The sequence below is a fragment of the Bufo bufo genome, chromosome 2 (genome assembly GCF_905171765.1).
Source record: "Bufo bufo chromosome 2, aBufBuf1.1, whole genome shotgun sequence".
NCBI classification, from domain to species: domain Eukaryota; kingdom Metazoa; phylum Chordata; class Amphibia; order Anura; family Bufonidae; genus Bufo; species Bufo bufo.
The window spans coordinates 742,461,182-742,483,554 of record NC_053390.1 but is presented as its reverse complement, the minus strand read 5'-3'; the positions used below and the strand labels follow the sequence as shown (position 1 = coordinate 742,483,554).

Genomic DNA, 22,373 nt, shown 5'->3' with positions numbered 1-22,373 from the left:
GAATGGTTGTGTACAGTAGATATGTATTTTCTCCGTAAAATATCACTAGAATATATAGACACCATTTTCTGTTTTAAAAGGGGTTGTCTCATCTGAGACATTGGTGGCATATCACTAGGATATGCCACCAATGTCCGGTAGGGGCGGGTCACACCTCCAGGACCCGTAGCTATATTCAGAATGGGCCCCCCCCAAAGTAAACGAAAGCAAACCGAGCAAACATGGCCACCCTCCATTCGCTTATATGGGACTTCCAAAAAGTAGCCGAGCCTTTATTTCCAGCAGTCCGAGAGAGGTGAATGGAGAGGTGGCCGTGCATGTGGGGTGCACTCTCTATTCACTTCTATGAGAGTTCCAAAAATAGCAGAGTGCGCTCGCTGCACATGCCCTGTGTACTCTCATTCATTTTAGTGGCCCTCTTCTAGAGGTCCAGGGGTGGGACTCGCACCTATCTGACATTGGTGGGATATCCTAGAGATATAACATCGATGTCTCAGATGACACAATCCCCTTCAAAAAAATGCAGGCAGCATGTTCTAGGACAGACTGATAAATGGTTTATGGGAGAAGATTCAGTACAAATTTGTATTTATTTAGATTTTTGCTCTTTCTATTCTTAGGAGTCCAGTGGGCGGTCCTATCGGTGATTAGTTTTCTCTGCACAGTCATACAGGGAACGCCACTGATAGGACTGCCCCCTGGACTACTAAGCACAGAAAAAGCAGAGGTTTTAATGAATAAATTACAAGTTTTAATGAATCTTTTCCCACAAACTATATATCCATCTGCTCAGCTCCTCCTGCTGCCTGCAGGTTACACTGCATATTCATGGTGATAGGTCCCCTTTAAGTTTTTAATTGGTTCCATCTGTTTCTGGGGAAGATGGATGACACCATTACAGCTTCCACAGGAGCTGTCCAGTAGCTTTTTGAGACTCCTCTTGATTGTTAAATCTGCATATCCCTCTTGTACTAGATCACTGCAAAACTAGACAGATCTAGGATTCTAGGAAAATAAGTTGCAGCCATATATGTAGCAGCTTATTTTCCATTTTCGGGATTGACTGAAGAAAAAAAAATAATCCTTCTTTTTTTTTTTTGTTCTAATGCATCAAAAGTGAAAGTAATGTAACTATGCAGATTTCCATAATTTAATTAAAGCTCTTGTTTTAGGCCTCCACAGGGACTGTAATGTCTCCATGGTAACAGACTACAGGGCACCCCAGTGCAGTCATACTAACTTCCACCTATACTCTACTTGGCGACTTCTGAACGTCGGCATAGACTCCACTTTTTGCCGACACCTGACCCCCTTTTGAGCAGCGCCCTGGGGCTGCATATAATCCTCCAGAATCTAGGCGCTACTTATACTTACAGTGCATGGAGGGCTGCTTTCTCCTGGAAAGCTGTGCCCGAGAGATTCGGCAACTATTCTGGGAGACTGGGAAGTCTCTCTCCTTTTCCAGGGAACCACCCAGACCTTCCGAGATAGTTGGAAGCACATGGGTCTGCATGTTATTCAGAATGATGTACAAAATTGCTTTATTTTACATTTGTGATGCATTTGAGCATTAAAAATGGTGGTAGGGATGGGCATAGACCTTAATCTTCTTTTAGCATTCTTTTGGTAATCTATTAAACCTAATTCAGTTGTCTGCTAAAGGCTCTGTTCACATCTGCACTTATGGGGGAGGTTTATCAAACCTGGTGTGAAGGAAAACTGACTTAGTTGCCCATAGCAACCAATCAAATTTTCTAAATGATCTCTAAAAGGTGGAATCTGATTGGTTGCTATTGCCAACCAAGCCAGTTTTCATTTTCCACCAGTTTTGATAACTCTCCCCCTTGGTGTTTCTAGTATTTTGAGCAATAAGATTAAGGCAGCGTTATTCTTGCATTTTAAAAAATGCTGGAACCCATCCGAGAAACCTAATGGACCCCATTATAGGTCAATAGAATCCCCCAGAATTCTTTGGGATCTGTCAAAAAATTGCTCAGTCATGCTGTGTATGAAGCTGTAATGCTAATGTGAACACAGCCTAACAAATGGGCTTTTAGATCTCCCTATATAGATTTGGCTGAAGTATCCTGTGTTTATTTTATTTTTATTTATTTTTTTACATTAATTTGTCACTTCCTCCTTTTCTGGTCTGTGCTCTCAGCCTCTTCTACCGCTCTTCTTTTCGGAAGAAACTACACTCTTCCTCTTCTGTGCCAAACTTTCTAAAGTTTCTAGTTCCGGTAGCAGAAAATAGTGCATCTGAATGTAACAAGGAATGGTAGGTGATCTGTGTTTTTTTTTTTTTTTTATCTAATGGTCCCTTGTGTTGCGATTTCCATCCATAATCCTGTTCATACTGGTTTCGTAAATTTGAAAATCCTTCATTTTTCTGCACCATTACACCACCAGCGGCATGACTATTTGGACTAGGTTTGTTTTATGCTGTTGTTATTTATATTGCCTTTCTGTGTCTTTCAGTGACTTTGAGTGTAAGTCCATCCATAGTGAAGCGGCGTTCAGCAGTCCAGTGAGGACTCGGCGGCATTCTTGGAGACAGCAGATCTTCCTGCGTGTTGCAACTCCGCAGAAGGGATGCGATTCCCCAAACAGATATGAAGGTAAGCGGAGCTTTAGATCTGCTTCTCTTTCCTCTTAAAGGGGTTATGCCACGATTGATGTAAAAAATAAACCAGACGTCCTATAGTACATATCTTCTAACTCGGTCGGCACTGTGTAGAGTGGGTGCTCTGTCATAGGGTCGGTTACCCTGATATCAAATTGAAGCGGAGGACTGGCGCTCCAAAGTTGCTGATGAAGTGGATTTATTGGTCACATATTACATTTGTGACGCGCGTTTCGGCACACATGGTGCCTTTCTCAAACTGTGTTACTGTGGCAATCAGTAACACAGTTTGAGAAAGGCACCATGTGTGCCGAAACCCAATAATGTTCCTCCTCCATTGCTGCCTTCACCTACAACACCACATTCACCGCCTCCTCAACCTCAGACTCCATATCCACCTCCTTCTCTGAGTTGCAGGTTAATAATTTTGTAATTTTTTGTTTATTTTATTTCATTTTAAGTTATTTCCCTATCCCATGCTCTTACGCACATTTTACTGCTTTTTTCATCCCTCTATTCTTTTCAAGAACTATTTTAGAGCCATTTTAATTAAAAAACAAAGTGCCCTAAATGGAAAAAATTCTTATTTTCAATTGTCGGGTGACATTTTTACCATTTTTGGCGTATACAAACCCCTGCTGAGCCTGGGTGACAGGGGCCTAAATCTCTCAAAATCCTCTGTTCTATTGCTGGGTGACAAGAACTCCCTTTTGCCGTGAATGAACCCCTGCTGTGCCTGGATGACAGGGGCCTAAATCTCTCAATATCCTTTGTTGTATTGCTGGGTGACATGAACCCCCTTTTGCCATGAATGAACCCCTGCTCTGCATTGCTGACGGGGAACAAAATTTAGTGAAAACATCTGTTACTGAGCGGAAGATGCGCGACTACAATCGCACGCTGCTGATGGCATTCCCGCCTGACACCGGGGGCACAGTGGAAGCACAAGGCGAAGGCAGAGGAGGAGGAAGAGGTCGCCAATGCAGCTGGGGCACCGCCAGCACCTGAGAAGGCAGGGTTAGCATGGCCCAAATGTGGAAAAGCTTTGTCAGCCTTGGAGGTGCTGACCTGCCCTGCAGCCAGTGTATAGTGTGAACGTGTGTTTAGCACGGCAGAGAGCATTATCACAGGCCACAGCCAATGTGGACAAGCTTACGTTTATTAAAATGCACCACAGGACTTGTCCGTACCTTGTGCAAAATAGACATTTATACCACCATCAACCATCCATTCTTGTACTCAAGTGCACTTATTCTTTTGTTTTATTTTGTTATATGTCCCAATATTTTGGGGGATACCCCAATTTAAAAATAAAAAATAACACAAATCAGTGTTGGCTCCTTCACAGCCGCTTCCACCTACACCGCCACGTCAACCTACACCGCCACATCCACCCATCCACCGCCTCCTCAACCTCCTACTCCTAGATCCAGATTTTTATATTAAATTTTTCTGTATTTTGTTATTTTAAGTCATTTCCCTATCCACATTTGTTTGCAGAACAGTTGCCATGCTCTTGAGCACATTTTGCAGCCCTCTAGCCCTTTCCAGGACTATTTTTAGAGCCATTTTAGTGCCCAAAAGTTCGGGTCCCCATTGACTTCAATGGGGTTTGTGTTCGGGGTCAAGTTCGGGTCCCAAACCCGAACTTTTATTTTTCAAGTTCTGCCGAACCCGAACATCCAGGTGTCCGCTGAACTCTAGTTATAAGGGAAAATAATAGCATTCTGAATACAGAATGCTTAGTAAAATAGGGCTGGAGGGGTTAAAAAAAAATTGAACTCGCCTTAATCCACTTGATCACGCAGCCGGCATCTCTTCTGTCTTTGCTGTGCACAGCAATAGGACCTTTGATGACGTCACTGCGCTCATCACATGGTTCATCACCATGGTGAGGGACCATGTGATTGGATCATGTGATGTGACGTCACCACAGGTCCTTAGCCGGCAGCTCAACATTACAGAAGAAGACCGAGATCCGCAACTACGCGATCAAGTGGACTCGGTGAGTTAATTATTATTTTTTTTTAACCCCTCAATCACTATTTTACTTTGCATTCTGTATTCAGAATGCTATTATTTTCCCTTATAACCATGTTATAAGGGAAAATGATACAGATCGGGTCCCCAGCCCGATCGTCACCTAGCAACCATGCGTGAAAATCGCACCGCATCCGCACTTGCTTGTTGCGGACAAGAATATGCAGTACTGTGGGGGGTGCCGGCCGGGTTTATTGCGGATCCGCAATGCACTACGGACGTCTGAATGGACCCTAACAGAACATATGGCTGGTGGCAGTTGAAGATTTAGGCCTCATGCACACGACCGTTGTGTGCATCCGTGGCCGTTGTGCCGTTTTTTTTTTCGAGGACCCATTGACTTTCAATGGGTCCGTTGAAAAATCGGAAAATGCACCGTTTTGCAGCCGAAACCGTGATCCGTGTATCCTGTCCGTCAAAAAAATATGACCTGTCCTATTTTTTTGACGGACAACGGTTCACGGACCCATTCAAGTCAATGGGTCCGTGAAAGAACACTGATGCACACAAGACTGGCATCCGTGTCCATGATCCGTGGCCGTAGGTTACTTTCATACAGACGGATCCGTCTGCATAAAAGCTTTTTCAGAGCTGAGTTTTCACTTTGTGAAAACTCAGATCCGACAGTATATTCCAACACAGAGGCGTTCCCATGGTGATGGGGACGCTTCAGGTTAGCATATACTAAAAGAACTGTGTACATGACTGCCCCCTGCTGCCTGGCAGGTGCTGCCAGGCAGCAGGGGGCAGGCCCCCCCCCCTGTAGTTAACACATTGGTGGCCAGTGGGCCCCCCTCCCTCCCCTGTAGTTAACTTTGTTGTCCAGTGCGGCCTGTCCCCCCTCCCTCCCCTGTAGTTAACTCGTTGGTGGCCAGTGGGCCCTCCCTCCCCCTCCTAATTAAAATCTCCCCCCCTATCATTGGTGGCAGCGGAGAGTACCGATCGGAGTCCCAGTTTAATCGCTGGGGCTCCGATCGGTAACCATGGCAACCAGGACGCTACTGCAGTCCCGGTTTGCCATGGTTACTTAGCAATTTGTAGAAGCATTATACTTACCTGCGAGGCTGCGATGTCTGTGTCCGGCCGGGAGCTCCTCCTACTGGTAAGTGACAGATCATTAAGCAATGCGCCGCACAGACCTGTCACTTACCAGTAGGAGGAGCGCCCGGCCGGACACAGACATCGCAGCTCGCAGGTAAGTATAATGCTTCTACAAATTGCTAAGTAACCATGGCAACCGGGACTGCAGTAGCACCCTGGTTGCCATGGTTTACCGATCGGAGCCCCAGCGATTAAACTGGGACTCCGATCGGTACTCTCCGCTGCCACCAATGATAGGGGGGGAGATTTTAATTAGGAGGGGGAGGGAGGGAGGGCGGCCGCACTGGCCACCAAGGAGTTAAAAACAGGGGGGGGGGGGGTCTGCCCCCTGCTGCCTGGCAGCACCTGCCAGGCAGCAGGGGGCAGTCATGTACACAGTTCTTTTAGTATATTCTAACCTAAAGCGTCCCCATCACCATGGGAACGCCTCTGTGTTAGAATATACTGTCGGATTTGAGTTTCACGATCTAACTCATATCCGACAGTATATTCTAACATAGAGGCGTTCCCATGGTGATGGGGACGCTTCAAGTTAAAATATACCATCGGATTGGAGAAAACTCTGATCCGATGGTATAATAGGGACTCCTGACTTTACATTGTAAGTCAATGGGGGACGGATCCGTTTGCAATTGCACCATATTGTGTCAAAGTCAAACGGATCCGTCCCCATTGACTTGCATTGTAATTCAGGACGGATCCGTTTGGCTCCGCACGGCCAGGCGGACACCAAAACGACTTTTTTCATGTCCGTGGATCCTCCAAAAATCAAGGAAGACCCACGGACGAAAAAACGGTCACGGACCTACGGTCCCCGTTTTTGCGGACCGGAAAAAAAAACGGTCGTGTGCATGAGGCCTCAAACTGAGCACGTTCAACCAGCTCAGTGAGATAGACAAAAAATAAGGAAAAGAACAAACAGCAGGAGGCGCTATACCGATAGATTTCAGTGAATAACTCAGTGGCTATACAAAATTTTCAATTGCATACAATTACAAAAGTATTTGGATCCAGGTGCTGGTTTGAAAAATGTAGAATATGTTTTGTGACAGAGCCTCTTTAAGTCAGATATGAGGCAGAGTTCATGTATATGTATAATATTCACCCCTTAGGCTTTTTCATGGTTTCTCTTTACTGCTGTATCATCCCAAAATCCCCACTGACCCCTAGAGTTGGGATGAGCGTCCCTCCATTTGGCTAATAATTTGGAGATCTCTGTATCCCAGAACCGCTGGCAGCTCAATTGATTTCCGTATCCCCTATTAAGTGATTATGGAGGGCCCCTGACTCTGTCATCAAATATGATCTCATTATAGTCCTTCACAGCACCAGAAATGACCACAATCTTTCTCCAAATTATTTTATAGACCAGAATGGTCACTTGTAATACGATGGAGGTACTGGTGGCTTGTAATGGAGATGCTAGAAGAATTTGTAATTCCCTGCTTTTTGATGAAGCGGGTAGTAATATCTCTGTACACCGTTTGTCAGGTTTTATGTGTTCTGTTGAAGGAAATGTGTGACCACATAGCCAGGCTTCCTGTTGTGTAAGGATGCAATACTTGATCACTGAAGTACACTGACTTAGCCGATTACTTCAGTATTTATGCAGGCATATAGTGAATCTAGTTATTGTAGTTTAGATCTAAAATTACCAGGTATTGCATGAAAAATCCACTATAGAGTTGTACTTGGGCATCCAGAACTGTTATTGACCGTCAGTCTGAAGATTTCAGTCTCCCCTATACCTTTTTATATAGGTGGTCTTGGTACAGATCCCAGATCTGTAGTACGGTGCTCATAGATGGCTATAAGCCCATACTGCACCTTTAAATGCATACATAACCCAAGAGGGAAAAATGATGGCTTTGCCATGTGCACGTGTTTCACATTCTTCTTCCAGGGAAAAAGTCTGAATGATTATTTTCATGTCCAGATGGTCCAACATAACCCAACCTGTTCAATTAATTTTCTGAAGATGTGAATCAGATATTTGATTGAAATGCTTATTAATGTACACATTTCACCTTACATTTGGTCAGAACTTTAGAAATCTTCTGGCTGATTGTCCTTTGAGGTTTGACCAACCTTGGGGCATGTTAAAAGGGACCCTTCAATCAAATTTTTTTACATCCAAGATTTTTTTTTCTGATGACCTATCCTCTGGTTTGATCAGCAGTTTGAGAAGGCAGCGGTGCTCCTATGAGCGCTGTGGCCGCCTTTCTGCTTATCCTAGGCCAAGTGACATCATGTTCATTGATCACGTGGCCCAGGAGCATGTCAGCCCCATCCAAGTGAATGAGGCTGAGCTGCAGTACCAAGCACAGCCATTGTACAATGTACGACTCTGTGCTTGGTGAGCTGAGAGAAGGTGCGCCCCTGCCTTCTCAAAACGGTTGATTGGCGGGGGTCCCGGGTGTCGGACCCCCAGTGATCAGATACTGATGGCCTATTCAGAGAATAGATGATGAGTAAAAAAAATCTCAGAAAACCCATTTAACCTACAGTACAGACCAAAAGTTTGGACACACTTTCTCATTCAAAGAGTTTTCTTTATTTTCATGACTATGAAGGCATCAAAACTATGTATTAACACATGTGGAATTATATACATAACAAACAAGTGTGAAACAACTGAAAATATGTTATATTCTAGGTTCTTCAAAGTAGCCACCTTTTTGCTTTGATTACTTCTTTGCACACTCTTGGCAATCTCTTGATGAGCTTCAAGAGGTAGTCCCCTGAAATGGTCTTCCAACAGTCTTGAAGGAGTTCCCGGAGATGCTTAGCACTTGTTGGCCCTTTTGCCTTCACTCTGCGGTCCAGCTCACCCCAAACCATCTCGATTGGGTTCAGGTCCGGTGACTGTGGAGGCCAGGTCATCTGGCTCAGCACCCCATCACTCTCCTTCATGGTCAAATAGCCCTTATTTTCAAAGTTTTCCCAATTTTTCGGCTGACTGACTGACCATAATTTCTTAAAGTAATGATGGCCACTCGTTTTTAGCTGCTTTTTTTTCTTGCCATAATACAAATTCTAACAGTCTATTCAGTAGGACTATCATCTGTGTATCCACCTGACTTCTCCTCAACGCCACTGATGGTCCCAACCCCATTTATAAGGCAAGAAATCCCACTTATTAAACCTGACAGGGCACACCTGTGAAGTGAAAACCATTTCAGGGAACTACCTCTTGAAGCTCATCCAGTGTGTGCAAAGCAGTAATCAAAGCAAAAAGGTGGCTACTTTGAAGAACCTAAAATATGACATATTTTCAGTTGTTTCACACTTGTTTGTTATGTATATAATTCCACATGTGTTAATTTATAGTTTTGATGCCTTCAGTGTGAATCTACAATTTTCATAGTCATGAAAATAAAGAAAACTCTTTGAATAAGAAGGTGTGTCTAAACTTTTGGTCTGTACTGTATATAGGTAATTTTAGAAGCCGCTCTACGTATGCTAGTTCCTGTCCAGAGTCTTGAGCTTCCCCTCTATCTAGAGTTGTCAATTGAGCAGTTTCTCTTAAAGGGGTTTTCCGGGATTAGAAAAAAAATGCATCACAGAGCAGGGGGATTTATAAGGGCTATTTCAGATGAGCAAGTCCTGTTCAGAAATCCTACTCCGTGTGTGAGTGTGATTCCCCGCTATGGACACTGCTTGTTTAGCAGGAGCGCACAGCAATATAATGATTTATAATGCTGTGTGTCTCTGCATAACCTTACTACTATAGAATTATGCTACAGCATTATGTCACTATAAGGCCTCATGCACACGACAGTATTTTTTTCACGGTCCGCAAAATGGGTTTCCATGTGTCTTCCTTGATTTTTGGAGGATCACCAGACATGAAGTCAAGTTTGCCTTGCAAATGATGGGGGGAAAAAAAACAAACGCGCGGACACGGGTGACAATCTTGTGTGCCTCCGTGTTTTTTCACGGACCCATTGACTTGAATGGGTCCGCGAACCGTTGTCCGTGTAAAAAATAGGACTGGTCATATTTTTTTGACGGACTGAAAACACGGATCACGGACGCGGATGACAAACTGTGCGTTTTCCGAGTTTTCAACGGACCCATTGAAAGTCAATGGGTCCGCAGAAGAAAACTGAACAACGGACATGGAACACAACAACGGTTGTGTGCATGAGGCCTAATTCTGTAGATACAGGTCATGCAGAGACGCACAGCATTATATATCGTTAGAATGCCGTGCATTCCTGCTAAACGAGCATTATCCATAACTGGGAATCGTACTCTTGCATGGAGCATGATTTCCGCACAGGACACGCTCATCTGAAAGAGCTCTAAGATAAAGGGGGAAGAAACCTTGCTGACTTTTTCAATATGGCACTGGTTAATGTCACCCAGGATCTGCCGTGGTCATGTGCTCTTTATCGTCCAGTGAATCACCGGCCTCAGCAGTCACGTATGGTTCTTACACATGTAACTGCTGAAGCTAGTGATTGGCTGCAGCGCTCCCGTGAATGATGAACTGCATATGACCACTGCAGGCCCAACAGGTACCGGAATGATGTTGACTAATCGCCACACTGGATCAGTGGGATATTTAAAAGGTACGTTTTTTTTTTTTTTTTTTTTTTTAAGCCTCCTGCTTTGTAACAATTTTTTTTATTTTTACAATTTTTCAAAAACCCTTTAACATTCTATGTAAGTTCAGGGAGAAGTTGAGCGCCGGCTTCCCTTGTGTGTGGTCAGATCCTGGCCTGATGAAGGGCTACCATTTTTAGCCCGAAACATTGGCATAATTGTACATTGTGCATCATTATGTCTGGCTGAATAAAATTCACTAATTGTCATATCAACCAATTGGAGTGCTGTCTATTGGTATAAATACTACAGGGAGAAGCTGAGAGGTGGTGAGGCAGTTAGAGCATCACACCACCTCTATGCTATCCCAGTAGGCTTATTAAGTAGAAACCAGCAGAGCTGTCATACGGTCAGTCATTCCAATCCTCCACCTACTATACTAATGAGGATTACCTGGCATATAAAGCTTTCCCTGTGCAGCAGACATTACCTTCCCCTCCCATTGAGAACTTTAATCTCACTATCGGATAGAGAAGGTTTTGTATTTCATTCTGAACTTCTTTTTATTTTTAGAATTTTTGGCTCTTTTGATTATCCCGGATATCTTTTTAATGAAAATTGTTCTTTTGAAGTTTAAATAAGCGGGCTGGGGGAATAGCAACCGAGGTGTGATTTACTCTCCCAGTAATTGAATCTGCATTGCTGATAATATGTGTCAGTAATGTGATTATTCTCCTAGCGGAACATTTCTGCCAAGTCAACACTTTTTTTGAGCAATAAGTTATTTTGCTTGAATCCTAAGTTGTACTTATTCTAAAGATAAAATATTTGAAAGCTTCAAGTATATGGAAAATGAAGTAACGTTCCTATTCCTCCCAGGCACCTGCTTAATTTATATGGACCGTAATTGCAGTCATGCATTAGGTGGGCTGCATGCTGTGAGGCATTTTGAAGGAAAGCGGACCTTTAAAAAATCAAGTCTCAACCAAAATGCTTATTTTTTTTTTGTGTGAGAACTTGAGGAGCCATCGGCCGCCTGTTTCCCTCTTCGTATGACCTGGTTAAGGCTACTTTCACATTAGCGGCAGCCTTCTCCGGCAGGCAATGATGTACATAGAAGAGAAAAGGCAGAAATGGAGCTCCAGTATGTTGCCTGGTTTTGACACTCAGGACAGGACTTGTTGCTTGCATTTGCCTTTCCCATGTAATAAATGTTCTGGAGCAGCTATTCTTATGACTGTGTGTTTGTGCCCTTCCTCTGTTATTCCTTTTAGAACTTAAGAATGAATTGCCAGAAGAGTGCTATAAAGTTCTAGCTGGGTGTTAGTTGGGGTTGTGTCCCCTCACAGTCTGACACTGTCAACACTGATTGGATAGTGTCATACTCTGCAGGGACCCCCCCCCCCCCCCCCCAACTGGTAACACCCAGATGGACCTTAATTCATAACTTCTAGCAGGAATAAAAGAGGAATGACACAACATAGTCATAAGAGTAGATGCTCCAGAATTGTTACTACATGGGTAATAGTAGTTACTAAAACACACATGTCAGAGGAGGTTACAGGTCCACTTTAAATAAGTGTTTATGAGCTGTCAGGAAAGCGGAGATAAGGGCTAGAATTTGAGCCTTCAGAGCAGCTCCCTGTTGGATTTCGGTGAGCGCAGACTGTTATTTCTGCTTGAGCAGTGAAACTTGAAGGCTATAGCGATTTTTAAGACCAATTGGAAAACTTTTAGCCCAAAAAAGTAGAATACAGTGGGAAAAAGAAATGCCCTCCAGGCTGTCCACAGCCTTTAATGTCTATACAGTATTGATCGTTACTACTCTTCTATCTTAATTGCTTGAAATGTCCCCAAACACCCACTGCTTAGTAGTCACATTGGCTCACACTGTTTTACAATCCATTTTGTGTTCCTAGGGGGGAGGGGGGCCAAGAACAAGTGCTCAATTTTTTTTTACAGCACCCCTGGAGAAGAACTTAAGCATGGTGTCCCATTCCTTCACATAAGGCTTAACACGCACAGCAGTGTTTTGGTTAGTGGCTTCCATCAGGGATTGTGAGCCAAAAGCAGGAGTGAAGCCTACACGATGAGAAAAGTTATAATGGAATGGTTTGCACCTTGGACCTGCACCTGGTTTTTGCTCACAATCATTGACCAAACACTGACATGATGGATCCGCCACATGCAACGGCTCTGCTGCATTTTTGGTGCAGCAAAAAAGCACACCCAAATAAAAAATCAGCACAACAGCAATGTGTTTCAGCACCCTTATGTTCAGCCCAAGCAGAGCTCAAGAAACTGGGTGAGGGGGAAGGGGCTGCTTTTAACTCCTCATATCTCAAGGTCAGTAGCAAATAGAGATGTTAGCCTGGTCTTGTTTGAAGGTTGACAGTATAAGCTTTAAAACAAGACCAGAATCACAGGATCTCCTCTACTTTGGAGATATCCCTCCCAATCTGATTTCTAATAGTTATAACACATGACATTTCTAATAACAGCTGAAAAAGTTTCAGCTGTTTTCACACCCAACCGGAGTAATAACAGCTGTTATTCTGGCCTTGTTTTAAAGCTTAGGTTTTCAACTTTTAAACAAAATCCGACCCATATCTTTAGCTGCTATCCAGGCCAAGGTATGAAGCATTAAAGCAGCTCTCCCCCTTCAGCTGGCTGTGATCTCAGCCAGCCTGGAGGTGGAGGGAGGGAGGGAGGGAGGGGGGAGGGGGGAGGGGGGGGAAGGTAAGTGGGGGAGTTGACATGCATCTTTAAAATTGCATTTTTTTTTTTTTTTTTAACCTTTCCCCTTAAAACTGTTTATTTAATATATATTCTATGAACCCCAAAATGGTTCTTAAAAAAAATAAATAAAAAAAAACGCTGGAACACAGGTTGTAAAAATATTACGGGTCTTTTTAAGGCTAAAATTACTTGCGTCACCAAAGGGTTAAAATTACACTTCAGTCACCTGGGTTAAGCGCCAACTAGATTTAGGCCCCTTGCAGACAAGCGAGTATTCCGCGTGGGTGCAATGCGTGATGCGAACACATTGTGCCTGCACGGAATTCGGACCCATTCATTTCAATGGGGCAGTGTACATGAGCGTTGGTATTCACGCATCACTTGTGCGTTGCGTGAAAATCGCTGCATGTTCTATATTCTGCAATTTTCACGCAACACTGGCCCCAAAGAAGTGAATGGGGCTACGTGAAAATCGCATCCGCAAGCAAGTGCGGATGCGATGCGTTTTTTTTATGGATGGTTGCTAAGAGATGTTTGTATGCCTTCAGTTTTTTTATCATGCGCATCTAAAACGCATTAAATCACATTGCACCCGCACGATAAAAACTGAACGCGATCGCATACTAAACTGAATGTTCTTGCTTGCGAAATAGTGCATTTTTCACTAAATGCATTCGCAACGCATCCGGACCTAATCTTTTTGCGCTCGTCTGCAAGGGGCCTTATATTGAACATAAATTTAAAATATACAATTTAAAAAGGTGAAATTTTTGAGAGTGGTTTTTACGATTTTAATGTGACTGAGGTGGTAAGTACTTCAGAGGCAGCCAGTTTACTGTGTCTTCACAGGGTTGTGGAAACACTGCTTTTTGTTAAATTTATGTAATGCTATAAGGAAAACTCTCTTAATTTCCCCTTGTTTGTCACATGGCAACTGCTGAGGTTAATGGGCATCCTTTGTATACTGTATATAGATGGCACATTGGGTATTGACCCCAATAGAGGAAATTTACAAGACAATCCCTCCCATGTGACAGTCGTATGGTAACCGTTCAGTGCCTGTGATAAGGTGACTGTTTTTCCTACTATGTATAAATGTGATTGTGTTTCCTCCTTCCATATACACAACAAAAATCGAACTTTGCATGATGATCTGAACTGATTTTCTGGCTTGGGGTAAGTGCATACATAGGTTTTCATGGTGGTTTTTAATGCAGTTTTCTGGCTTTGGCTCAAAGAACTGCCACATCTGTGAACCCACCCATAAAGGGACCTCCACTGATCCGTTGAATGAAGTGGACAAAGCACTGGTTTAAACATCCACCGATGTTATTCCCTTCACCGTCAGGGGTGCCGCTCTTCAGGGAACACCCAGAAAGGGACCCAGTGCTGAAACGTTGCTGTGGCTCTTTCATTCTCAGAATTGATGAAAGTCCAAGGAGTCATACCCCCACTGGTCCTAGTGATGACATATCCAGGGGCGGATTTGCCAAAGACCTTACAAGGAAATTTCCTGGTGGGCTGCACAAGCCCTCCTCTCAACTGGAGGAGGAGGATGGAAAATGGCAGCTATTGATGTCCACCAAGGTGGGACAGCTTTTGGGGAAATATATTGTGGTATATGGTTTTGCTGGTACGGTATTTTTGCACTATGATACTGCTGACCCCGCCTATTTGTTACCCCACCTTCTGTCAATTTAGACCGGTCTACAACATGGGGCCACTTTTCTTTTTTTTTTTTCAGGGCCACTAAGTTCCTAGTCTACCTGTGTGCATATCCTAGAGATATAGCATCACTTTACAAGATAAGAATACCCCTTAAGGATACCTTAATGGGGTTGTGCAAGAATTAGGGAGGGGGGTGTTGGTAAACCTTTCAATTTGGCTGGGGGAGGATTACTTGCCTGCCTCCCAGTACTGGCTACCCACACCTTCTCCTTCCGGCCTTCGATGCTTCGTTGGGGTGACTGGATCCCCTTGCGTCCTGTGACTATTTGTTTTGATATAAGGGGAGCCGGTCACCGCCGCGGTCAGTGATTGACTGCAAGCGGTATCAAACCAGATGTTTTCAGGGAGGGAGCCCAGCAGAGCATCACAGGCCAAGAGGAGCGGGGAGCCAGCCCCAGGAAGCAGGCAAGTAATAAATAAGCTTCTCAGGTTTGGCTAAGTGGGGCGATTTTTCCAAAACCCTTCCCCATTCTTGCACACCCCCTTTAAGAATTATTATGACGACTGGTTGCTGCAGCACATGATTATTCATTGTATTAGTTAAAGGGAGAATTTCTAAACTATTTCTAAATATTGCAAATTTTCTCTGTTGAATACAATTATTTGTCCCTATTTCTATCGTAAACACCTTCAAAGCGAACATGTACCTCTAATAATAAAAAGAAAATCTGACGTGAGAAGTTGTGAGCGGGTCCTTGTGCTGTAAACTCGCCAGTCGCTAGAATATAGGTTTCTTTCCTGGGACAGGGTTGAATTCATACTAGCCCCACCACAGTTGAGGGTTGGTATCATGTCGCCACGTGCTGCAGTACTTTACATAATGGGTCCAGAGTTCTGCTTTTGACTCTGTCCCTAAAGACTATTTCCCCAAATGCCAGGGGATCCTGCTGGTCTTCAGGTGTTTCCTCATTTTTTTCCTTTGGAAATGTTAAGCCAAGTCTTGTCGTTGCTTTTGGATAGCCGTAGTAACCTACTATCAGGGGCGGCCTGGGAACTTAGAGAGGCCCTGGAAAAAAAAACTAAAAGTGGTCACATGTTGTAGGTGGGTCCAAATTGAAAGAAGGCGGGCAACACAAGTAGTCGGAGACAACAGAAGTAAGCGGGGCCAGCAATTCCATAGTGCAGCACAAAATACCGCCCAAGCAGGACCAAATAAAAAAAAAAAAGTGCAGCACAAAAAACGATATCACTATCCTAAAGACGGCAGTGCAGTAACATTCAGGAGGGGGACCTGTGGCTGCCGGCCAGGAACCAAAGTGTCTGATGCTCCTTGCATCAATTAAAATGGCCATGAGGAGGGCTCACCCAGCCCACTGGGAAATTTCCCTGTAGGGTCCATGGCCAGTCCGCCCCTGCCTGCTATTCACCAGTGTATTTGGATAACTTATTTATTATGGAGTCACTGAACCATTGCCAAGACTACAATGGTGGTCTTCAATTTTTTGGATATTGTTCTGGGTTGTTTTTGAATAATGGGAATCCTATTGACAAGCCGTCATTCCTGGGAAGAATTGTTTCTGATACAGGTCTTCAGAATAGTTGAAAAATCGGCAGCACTCTTCCAGTGTAAAAAATTCTGTATTTATTCAACATTGCTGGTTGAATAAATACAGATTTTTTTTTTACAATCGAAGAGTGCTGCCCACTTTTCAACTATTCTGCTTCTACAAGGAACCCCCATCCTGGATCCATACCTGCAGGCACCACCCTAAACTGGACCTTCTTATCAGGTACCTCGACTACTGGCATGATGCTTACCCTACCAGTGGGCTTGTGGTGCTGCTCATCTTCTATTGATACAGGTCTTCTCCATTTGAAGTCAATAGGAGAAATGTATCTAAAGCTTTATGACGAGTTTATGGCATGTGAAAGTCACAAATAATGGCCCACACCACATTTGCATTATAATTTACGATTCATCGCACCTCTGGGTGGGGTTTAGCAGGAGGGGAACAGGATTTCTCTCAGATTTTCTAATACTTGCATATGGTCCAGAGGACTGTGAGCTTTACAAGTTGTCCACCTTCATATACTTTAGTGACCTCAAAGAGGACCCGTATAACGAGGTGAATCACGAGGTCATAAGACAACTGTATTATGAAAGATAAATAATATGTATACCATTACATGAGTATTCAGGACTTCAAACTGTATACAGATTGCATTGTAATAACTATAAAATTTTGTATAATGCTGGATTGCTGTCACTGTAACTGTTTATGCGATATGATATCACTAAGTTGTAACTGAGTCTGACTTATCTGCTTCAATAAAAAGGATATTTGAAAAAAAGAGGACCCGTAACCTCTACTGGCATGTTTGTTTTAGTAACTACTTACCGTTCCTTATAATAATTCTGGAGCATCTATTCTTATGGCTCTCTATATTGTACCATTCCACTAGAACAGGCATCCTCATTCTGCGGCCCTCCAGCTGTTGTACAACTACAACTCCCACAATGCCCTGCTGTAGGCTGATACCCGTAGGCTGTTCGGGCATGCTGGGAGTTGTAGTTTTGGAACAGCTGGAGAGCCGCAGTTTGAGGATCAGTTTGTAGTGAAGCTCCAGATGGGTGTTACCAGTTGGGCGGTGTCCCTGCACAGTCTTACACTGGTGGCACAGATTGGGTTGTGTCAGACTGTGCAGGGACACACCCCAATCTGGTAACACTCAGCAGGACTATCATTGCAAACTGGTTGGAACAATCAATAAAGGAATGCCACATCATAGAGGCATAAGAATAGATGCTCCAGAATGGTTATGACATGGCGATGCAAGTAGATACTACAACGGACATGTCAGGAGAATGGGCTCGGCTAGAACAACCTCTCCTCTTCTGGAAAGGCTTTCCACTGGATTTTGTCATGGAAATTCAGCAGCCTTTCTTAGAAATCCACTACATTCAACCTTTGCATTGCAAAGATGTGAAGCTAGAGGTAGAACCTGCAGCATAACTTGACCAGCTGTGGAATGAAGCCCGCGCGGCAGGTCCGTTTACGCTGCATTTCTGTTTCCACAGTTTGTGGATAAGATTTCCGAAATCTCATCCATTTCACTGCTATGTGTAGAACGCTGTGGATCTTCTGCGCTCAGATCCAGTGTTTGCATCACCCTGAGAAGTATGTCCTCTGGTTGCGTAAATTCTGCGGATTTCCTGCAGCAGATTTATTTGTGGGAAATCCACAGCATTTACAGAAACCACACAGAAAATGAGACTTTCCACAATCTCGCCCCCGGACAATGTGGACTTTTTCTGCAAGAAAATCCGCACATAACTTGACAGGCGGTGCGGATATTAAATGCGAGCAAAGGGTGAAATCTTTCAGAAAGCCACAGCAAGGTCCACATTTTGGTATAGGTTTTAACCAGAAAGGCCTCATGCACACGATCGTTGTTGGGTTCCGTGTCCGTTGTTCCGTTTTCCATGATTTTCTGCGGACCCATTGACTTTCAATGGGTCCGTTGAAAACTCGGAAAATGCACCGTTTGTCATCCGCATCCGTGATCAGTGTTTCCAGTCCGTGAAAAAAATATGACCTGTCCTATTTTTTTCATGGACAACGGTTCGTGGACCCATTCAAGTCAATGGGTCCGTGAAAAAACGCGGAGGCACACAAGATTGTCGTCCGTGTCCGTTTTTTTCCTATCATTTTCAAGGCAAACTTGACTTAGATTTTTTTTTCCACTTTTCATGTCTGGTGATCCTCCAAAAATCAAAGAAGACACCCGGAAAAAAAAAACGGAACAACGGAACCCCGTTTTGCAGACCGTGAAAAAATACTGTTGTGTGCATGAGGCCAAACACTGGATTTCCTGCTGCTTATAATCCGCAGTGGACTGGCTACGTGTGCCACTACCTTTAGGAGCCACTTTGATATTTTAGTAGCCAGGCGGTATATGAAATTCCAGAGGTCTAGATGCCAGCGGCAAATTTCTAGGTACATTGATAGGTGGTCAGGGATTTGTGCACCTTCTCAGGGAGCTCTTTGACTCTGTAAACCCACTTCTTGACTCTCTCAATCTTTGTCAACGCAGGCATATATACAGTAGTTTCCAAATGAACAGTGATACTTTGAAACCACATGGTGGCGCTGTTATACTTTTTAAATATATTTTTACATTGTGTAACAACGCACAACGTATCCCTGTCTGAGTACATATGCAGGATTGCTCTGGATTTGCTATAGATATAGATATATAGAAAAATAGGATCTGCCGGCATTTTTTAGCTGTTATGTTTCGATATTTGCATAATAATATATAGTGTATGGTCGGATTTCTGAGACCTGGAACCGGGGAGGGGGCGCGGCATAATGGCGATCTTGGGCATGATTCTTCCTGATTGACAGGTGGCCGGGCAAGGGGCGGTGACATGACACATGTGTTGAGTGGATGTTTTGATATATCCTCCCTGGGACAGCTGCGACTCGGAGCCTCCTATGGATGGCGTCCTTGCCTGCAGCTGCCTCATAAGCCTGGGGTCTCCGATTGGGTTCCAATTGAGGACTGCGGACTTGGGAGGTAGTTATCTGTATGCATGAACCACATGGACGTGAGCGAAATTTCCTGTTGATTATTGGGATGAGGTGGTAATATATTTAGGTGGTGTGTGCCACTGTTCTATAATAAACCACTGGACCCCTGCTTTGCGATGATAGAATATAGTATTTGTATATTGGGATTGATAATAGTCCATGACGTGGTGGGTTGCTCATATCATGTGATAGGTCACATGATTGTCATACCGGCTTTGCTGGTTCCGCCCTGGTTCGGGAATGGACATACGCAGTGTGCCTCTGTCTATGCGTGGCCATCTTGGTTGTGGGTCTCTGATCTCCGTTCATTACAGGTTGTCTCGCGGCACTAACGAGGTCCCGCGCATGCGCCCTTTCGGTTTCCGGACGCCGAATGATTCCTGCTCTCCTTCAGTATGTGAGATCTCCATGAATTTGTTTTTCAAATCACACAATTATGAGCACCTGAATGTAATTACTATGAATCATGTATACACATTTAATTAAGTGGGTTATGGATGTTGTCGAATATCACAACTGTAAACATGGATATGAACTGTGTAGTGGATTTATTATAAACACATGTCATGAATTTGGATAACTATGATGAATTTTTTGTAAACAATTTTTGTATAATCATGTAATTCACTCATTAATTATGTATGTTATTTAAACACCTGAGTTTGCACTGATTGCTATGGCTTGACAAAGGCTCCATTGAGAGAGCTGAAACGTTGCTGTCTACACATGGGGGAATAAACACCCTATTTTTTCACCGTTATTTGTGTGCTGCCTTGGATTTTTCTATACATATACCTAATTGGATCAAGTCCGTGGTCTGCCCAAGGAATTGCACCCCTGTGATTTGTGTGCTGTATGTATGTGTGTGTGTGTGTGTGTGTGTGTGTGTGTGTGTGTGTATATGTGTGTGTGTATATGTGTGTATATATATATATATATATATATATATATATATATATATATATATATAATATATTTTAGTAGAACAGGATGTTTAGAAGGCAGACGGATCAGGATGTTTCATGGTTTTTGCTAATCTATCTAAATATAAGGTAACCATATTGGTGCCTGTGTATAGACAAGATGGATATCCTTAGATTGTAAATGATAGATGCTGCAGCAGAAGATAAAATTAATAGCAAATTTTCCATACAAATAATTACTTGTGATTTAGATCAAAACCAAATTGTTTTTGACAAAAAACAAAACAAAATGAACATTTTTCTAGAGACCTATTGGCTCTTGGAAATGTTGTGTGCGGTACAGACCTCTGCTTGAACATGATCTTAACATCCCCTTCATTTCCAGTGGTGGGTTATCTTTCCACATCAGTCACGGGTAAGAACCGCTTTATGCCAGTCGCTTTCTTACAGACGGTCAGTAGGGGGCAGTAGAACTCTGGATACAGTATTTTATATTGTTTGCCAGCGTTGGCTCTTTTTCTTTCATTATCTTGTGATACATTCACATATATGAGGTGGGTTTGGTTTCATTAGAAAGGACACGTAACGGTGATATGAGGCATGTGGCTTTCTTTCATGTTTTTACGTGATTTGCCTTGATGTTACTATGCCTCGTATGTGGATTAGTTTTTATACATACATACGGTATCTCACAAGTCGGTCCACCGCTCTCATTTTTGTAAATATTTAGAGCCTTTCTCAAGCTCGATTGTTGAGCTGAAACGTTCCCGTTACCACATTGGTGAATAAAGGACTTTCTTTTTCTTTCTAAGGCGACTTTCACACTAGCGTTTTTGCTGGATCCGGGAGGGTCCCGCAAAAAACGCTTCCGTTACTGATAATCAGGGTGGATAAATATCAATGATTTAAAAAAAAAAAATTTTTTTTATTTAAATCGGATTTTTTTATATAAAATTATTTTTGAGGAAAATATATTACCATCCAAAGGTTATTCCATCATGAAATAAAGATTAGTTTTTTTTAATTATGTAGAATAAGGCTGTATATGTTAAATTTTTGGGGTAAATAAATTCCATTAATCCATTCACAATGTCATGCTCTTCCAGAGGTTTTTGTAAGATTATTGGGCAGTTTCTCTGCCTACAAGATATTATCACAGATGCTTGGTTTACTTTAGCAGTTCTCAAAACTGAATTTGACTCAGCAGAGATCACATGCCTCTTCACAGCAAAAATGTTATAACATGAACAGAGTTGAGAAAAAGACCTTAATCCTAACTTCTACAAACCTATGGATACAGAATCAACCCCTAAAACTAATATGAAAAGTTGTTGTTCTAAAAATCTTAATCTACTTGCATATTATAAGTTATACCAGCAAGAATTAGTCTTTATGTAGAAAACTATGATTTAAATCAAGCCTTACTGACTAGTGATTTAAATCAAATCCACCCTGCTGATAATACAACCATCTGCATCCGTCATGAACAGATCCAGTTGTATTATCTTTAACATGGCCAAGACGGATCTGTCATGAACTCTATTGAAAGTAAATGGGGGACAGATCCATTTTCTTTTGTGGCAGAGAAAACGTCCCCATTGACTTGCATTGGGGGTCATGCCGGATCCGTCTTGCTCCGCATCCCAGGACGGAAAGCAAACTACAACATGTTGCGGTTTGTTCTCCGGTATGGGAACACAACTAAACGGAATGGAATGTATTTAGGAGCATTCCGTTCTGTTCAGTTCAGTTTTGTCCCCATTGACGATGAATTGTGCTTGTGGATATGGAATACATTATTATCATAGTACAATTGTCTGATAGAAAGCTCTGCATCCCTTGCACAGACTTAAAGGGCTTGTTCACCTTTTGGGGGTGTTTGGGTTTACCCCTCTTCCTCCTGGCTAGACCTGAAACGTGCTCATGGCTGCTGGGTTCAGGTTCTTCGCTTTCCCTCTTCACCCCTTAGTGACCAACCATACGCTTTTTTTTACGGCAGCCCAGTCTAAGCGCTGCACAGGTCCCCCATGCAACGGGGAGCGGGGACACAGCTCTCACATGAGAACCGCAGCCCTGCTCGAACAGCCCGGACCAGCAGGAGTGCCGATCCAGGCTGTTTAACACTTTACATGC

General features: G+C 43.2%; 1 protein-coding gene across 8 annotated transcripts in view; it reads left to right on the top strand.

Annotated features, from left to right (window-relative positions):
- TBC1D1 (TBC1 domain family member 1) overlaps positions 1-22,373 on the top strand; it is a 212,293-nt gene that overhangs the window by 125,788 nt on the left and 64,132 nt on the right. For 5 of the 8 annotated variants that reach the window (XM_040418994.1, XM_040418990.1, XM_040418992.1 and 2 more), the window contains 2 exons: positions 2,162-2,278; positions 2,479-2,618. In XM_040418994.1, coding sequence (XP_040274928.1) covers positions 2,162-2,278; positions 2,479-2,618 — 257 coding nt within the window. The remainder of the gene's footprint in view (positions 1-2,161; positions 2,279-2,478; positions 2,619-22,373) is intronic. The other 3 variants (XM_040418995.1, XM_040418993.1, XM_040418998.1) reach the window with 1 other exon arrangement.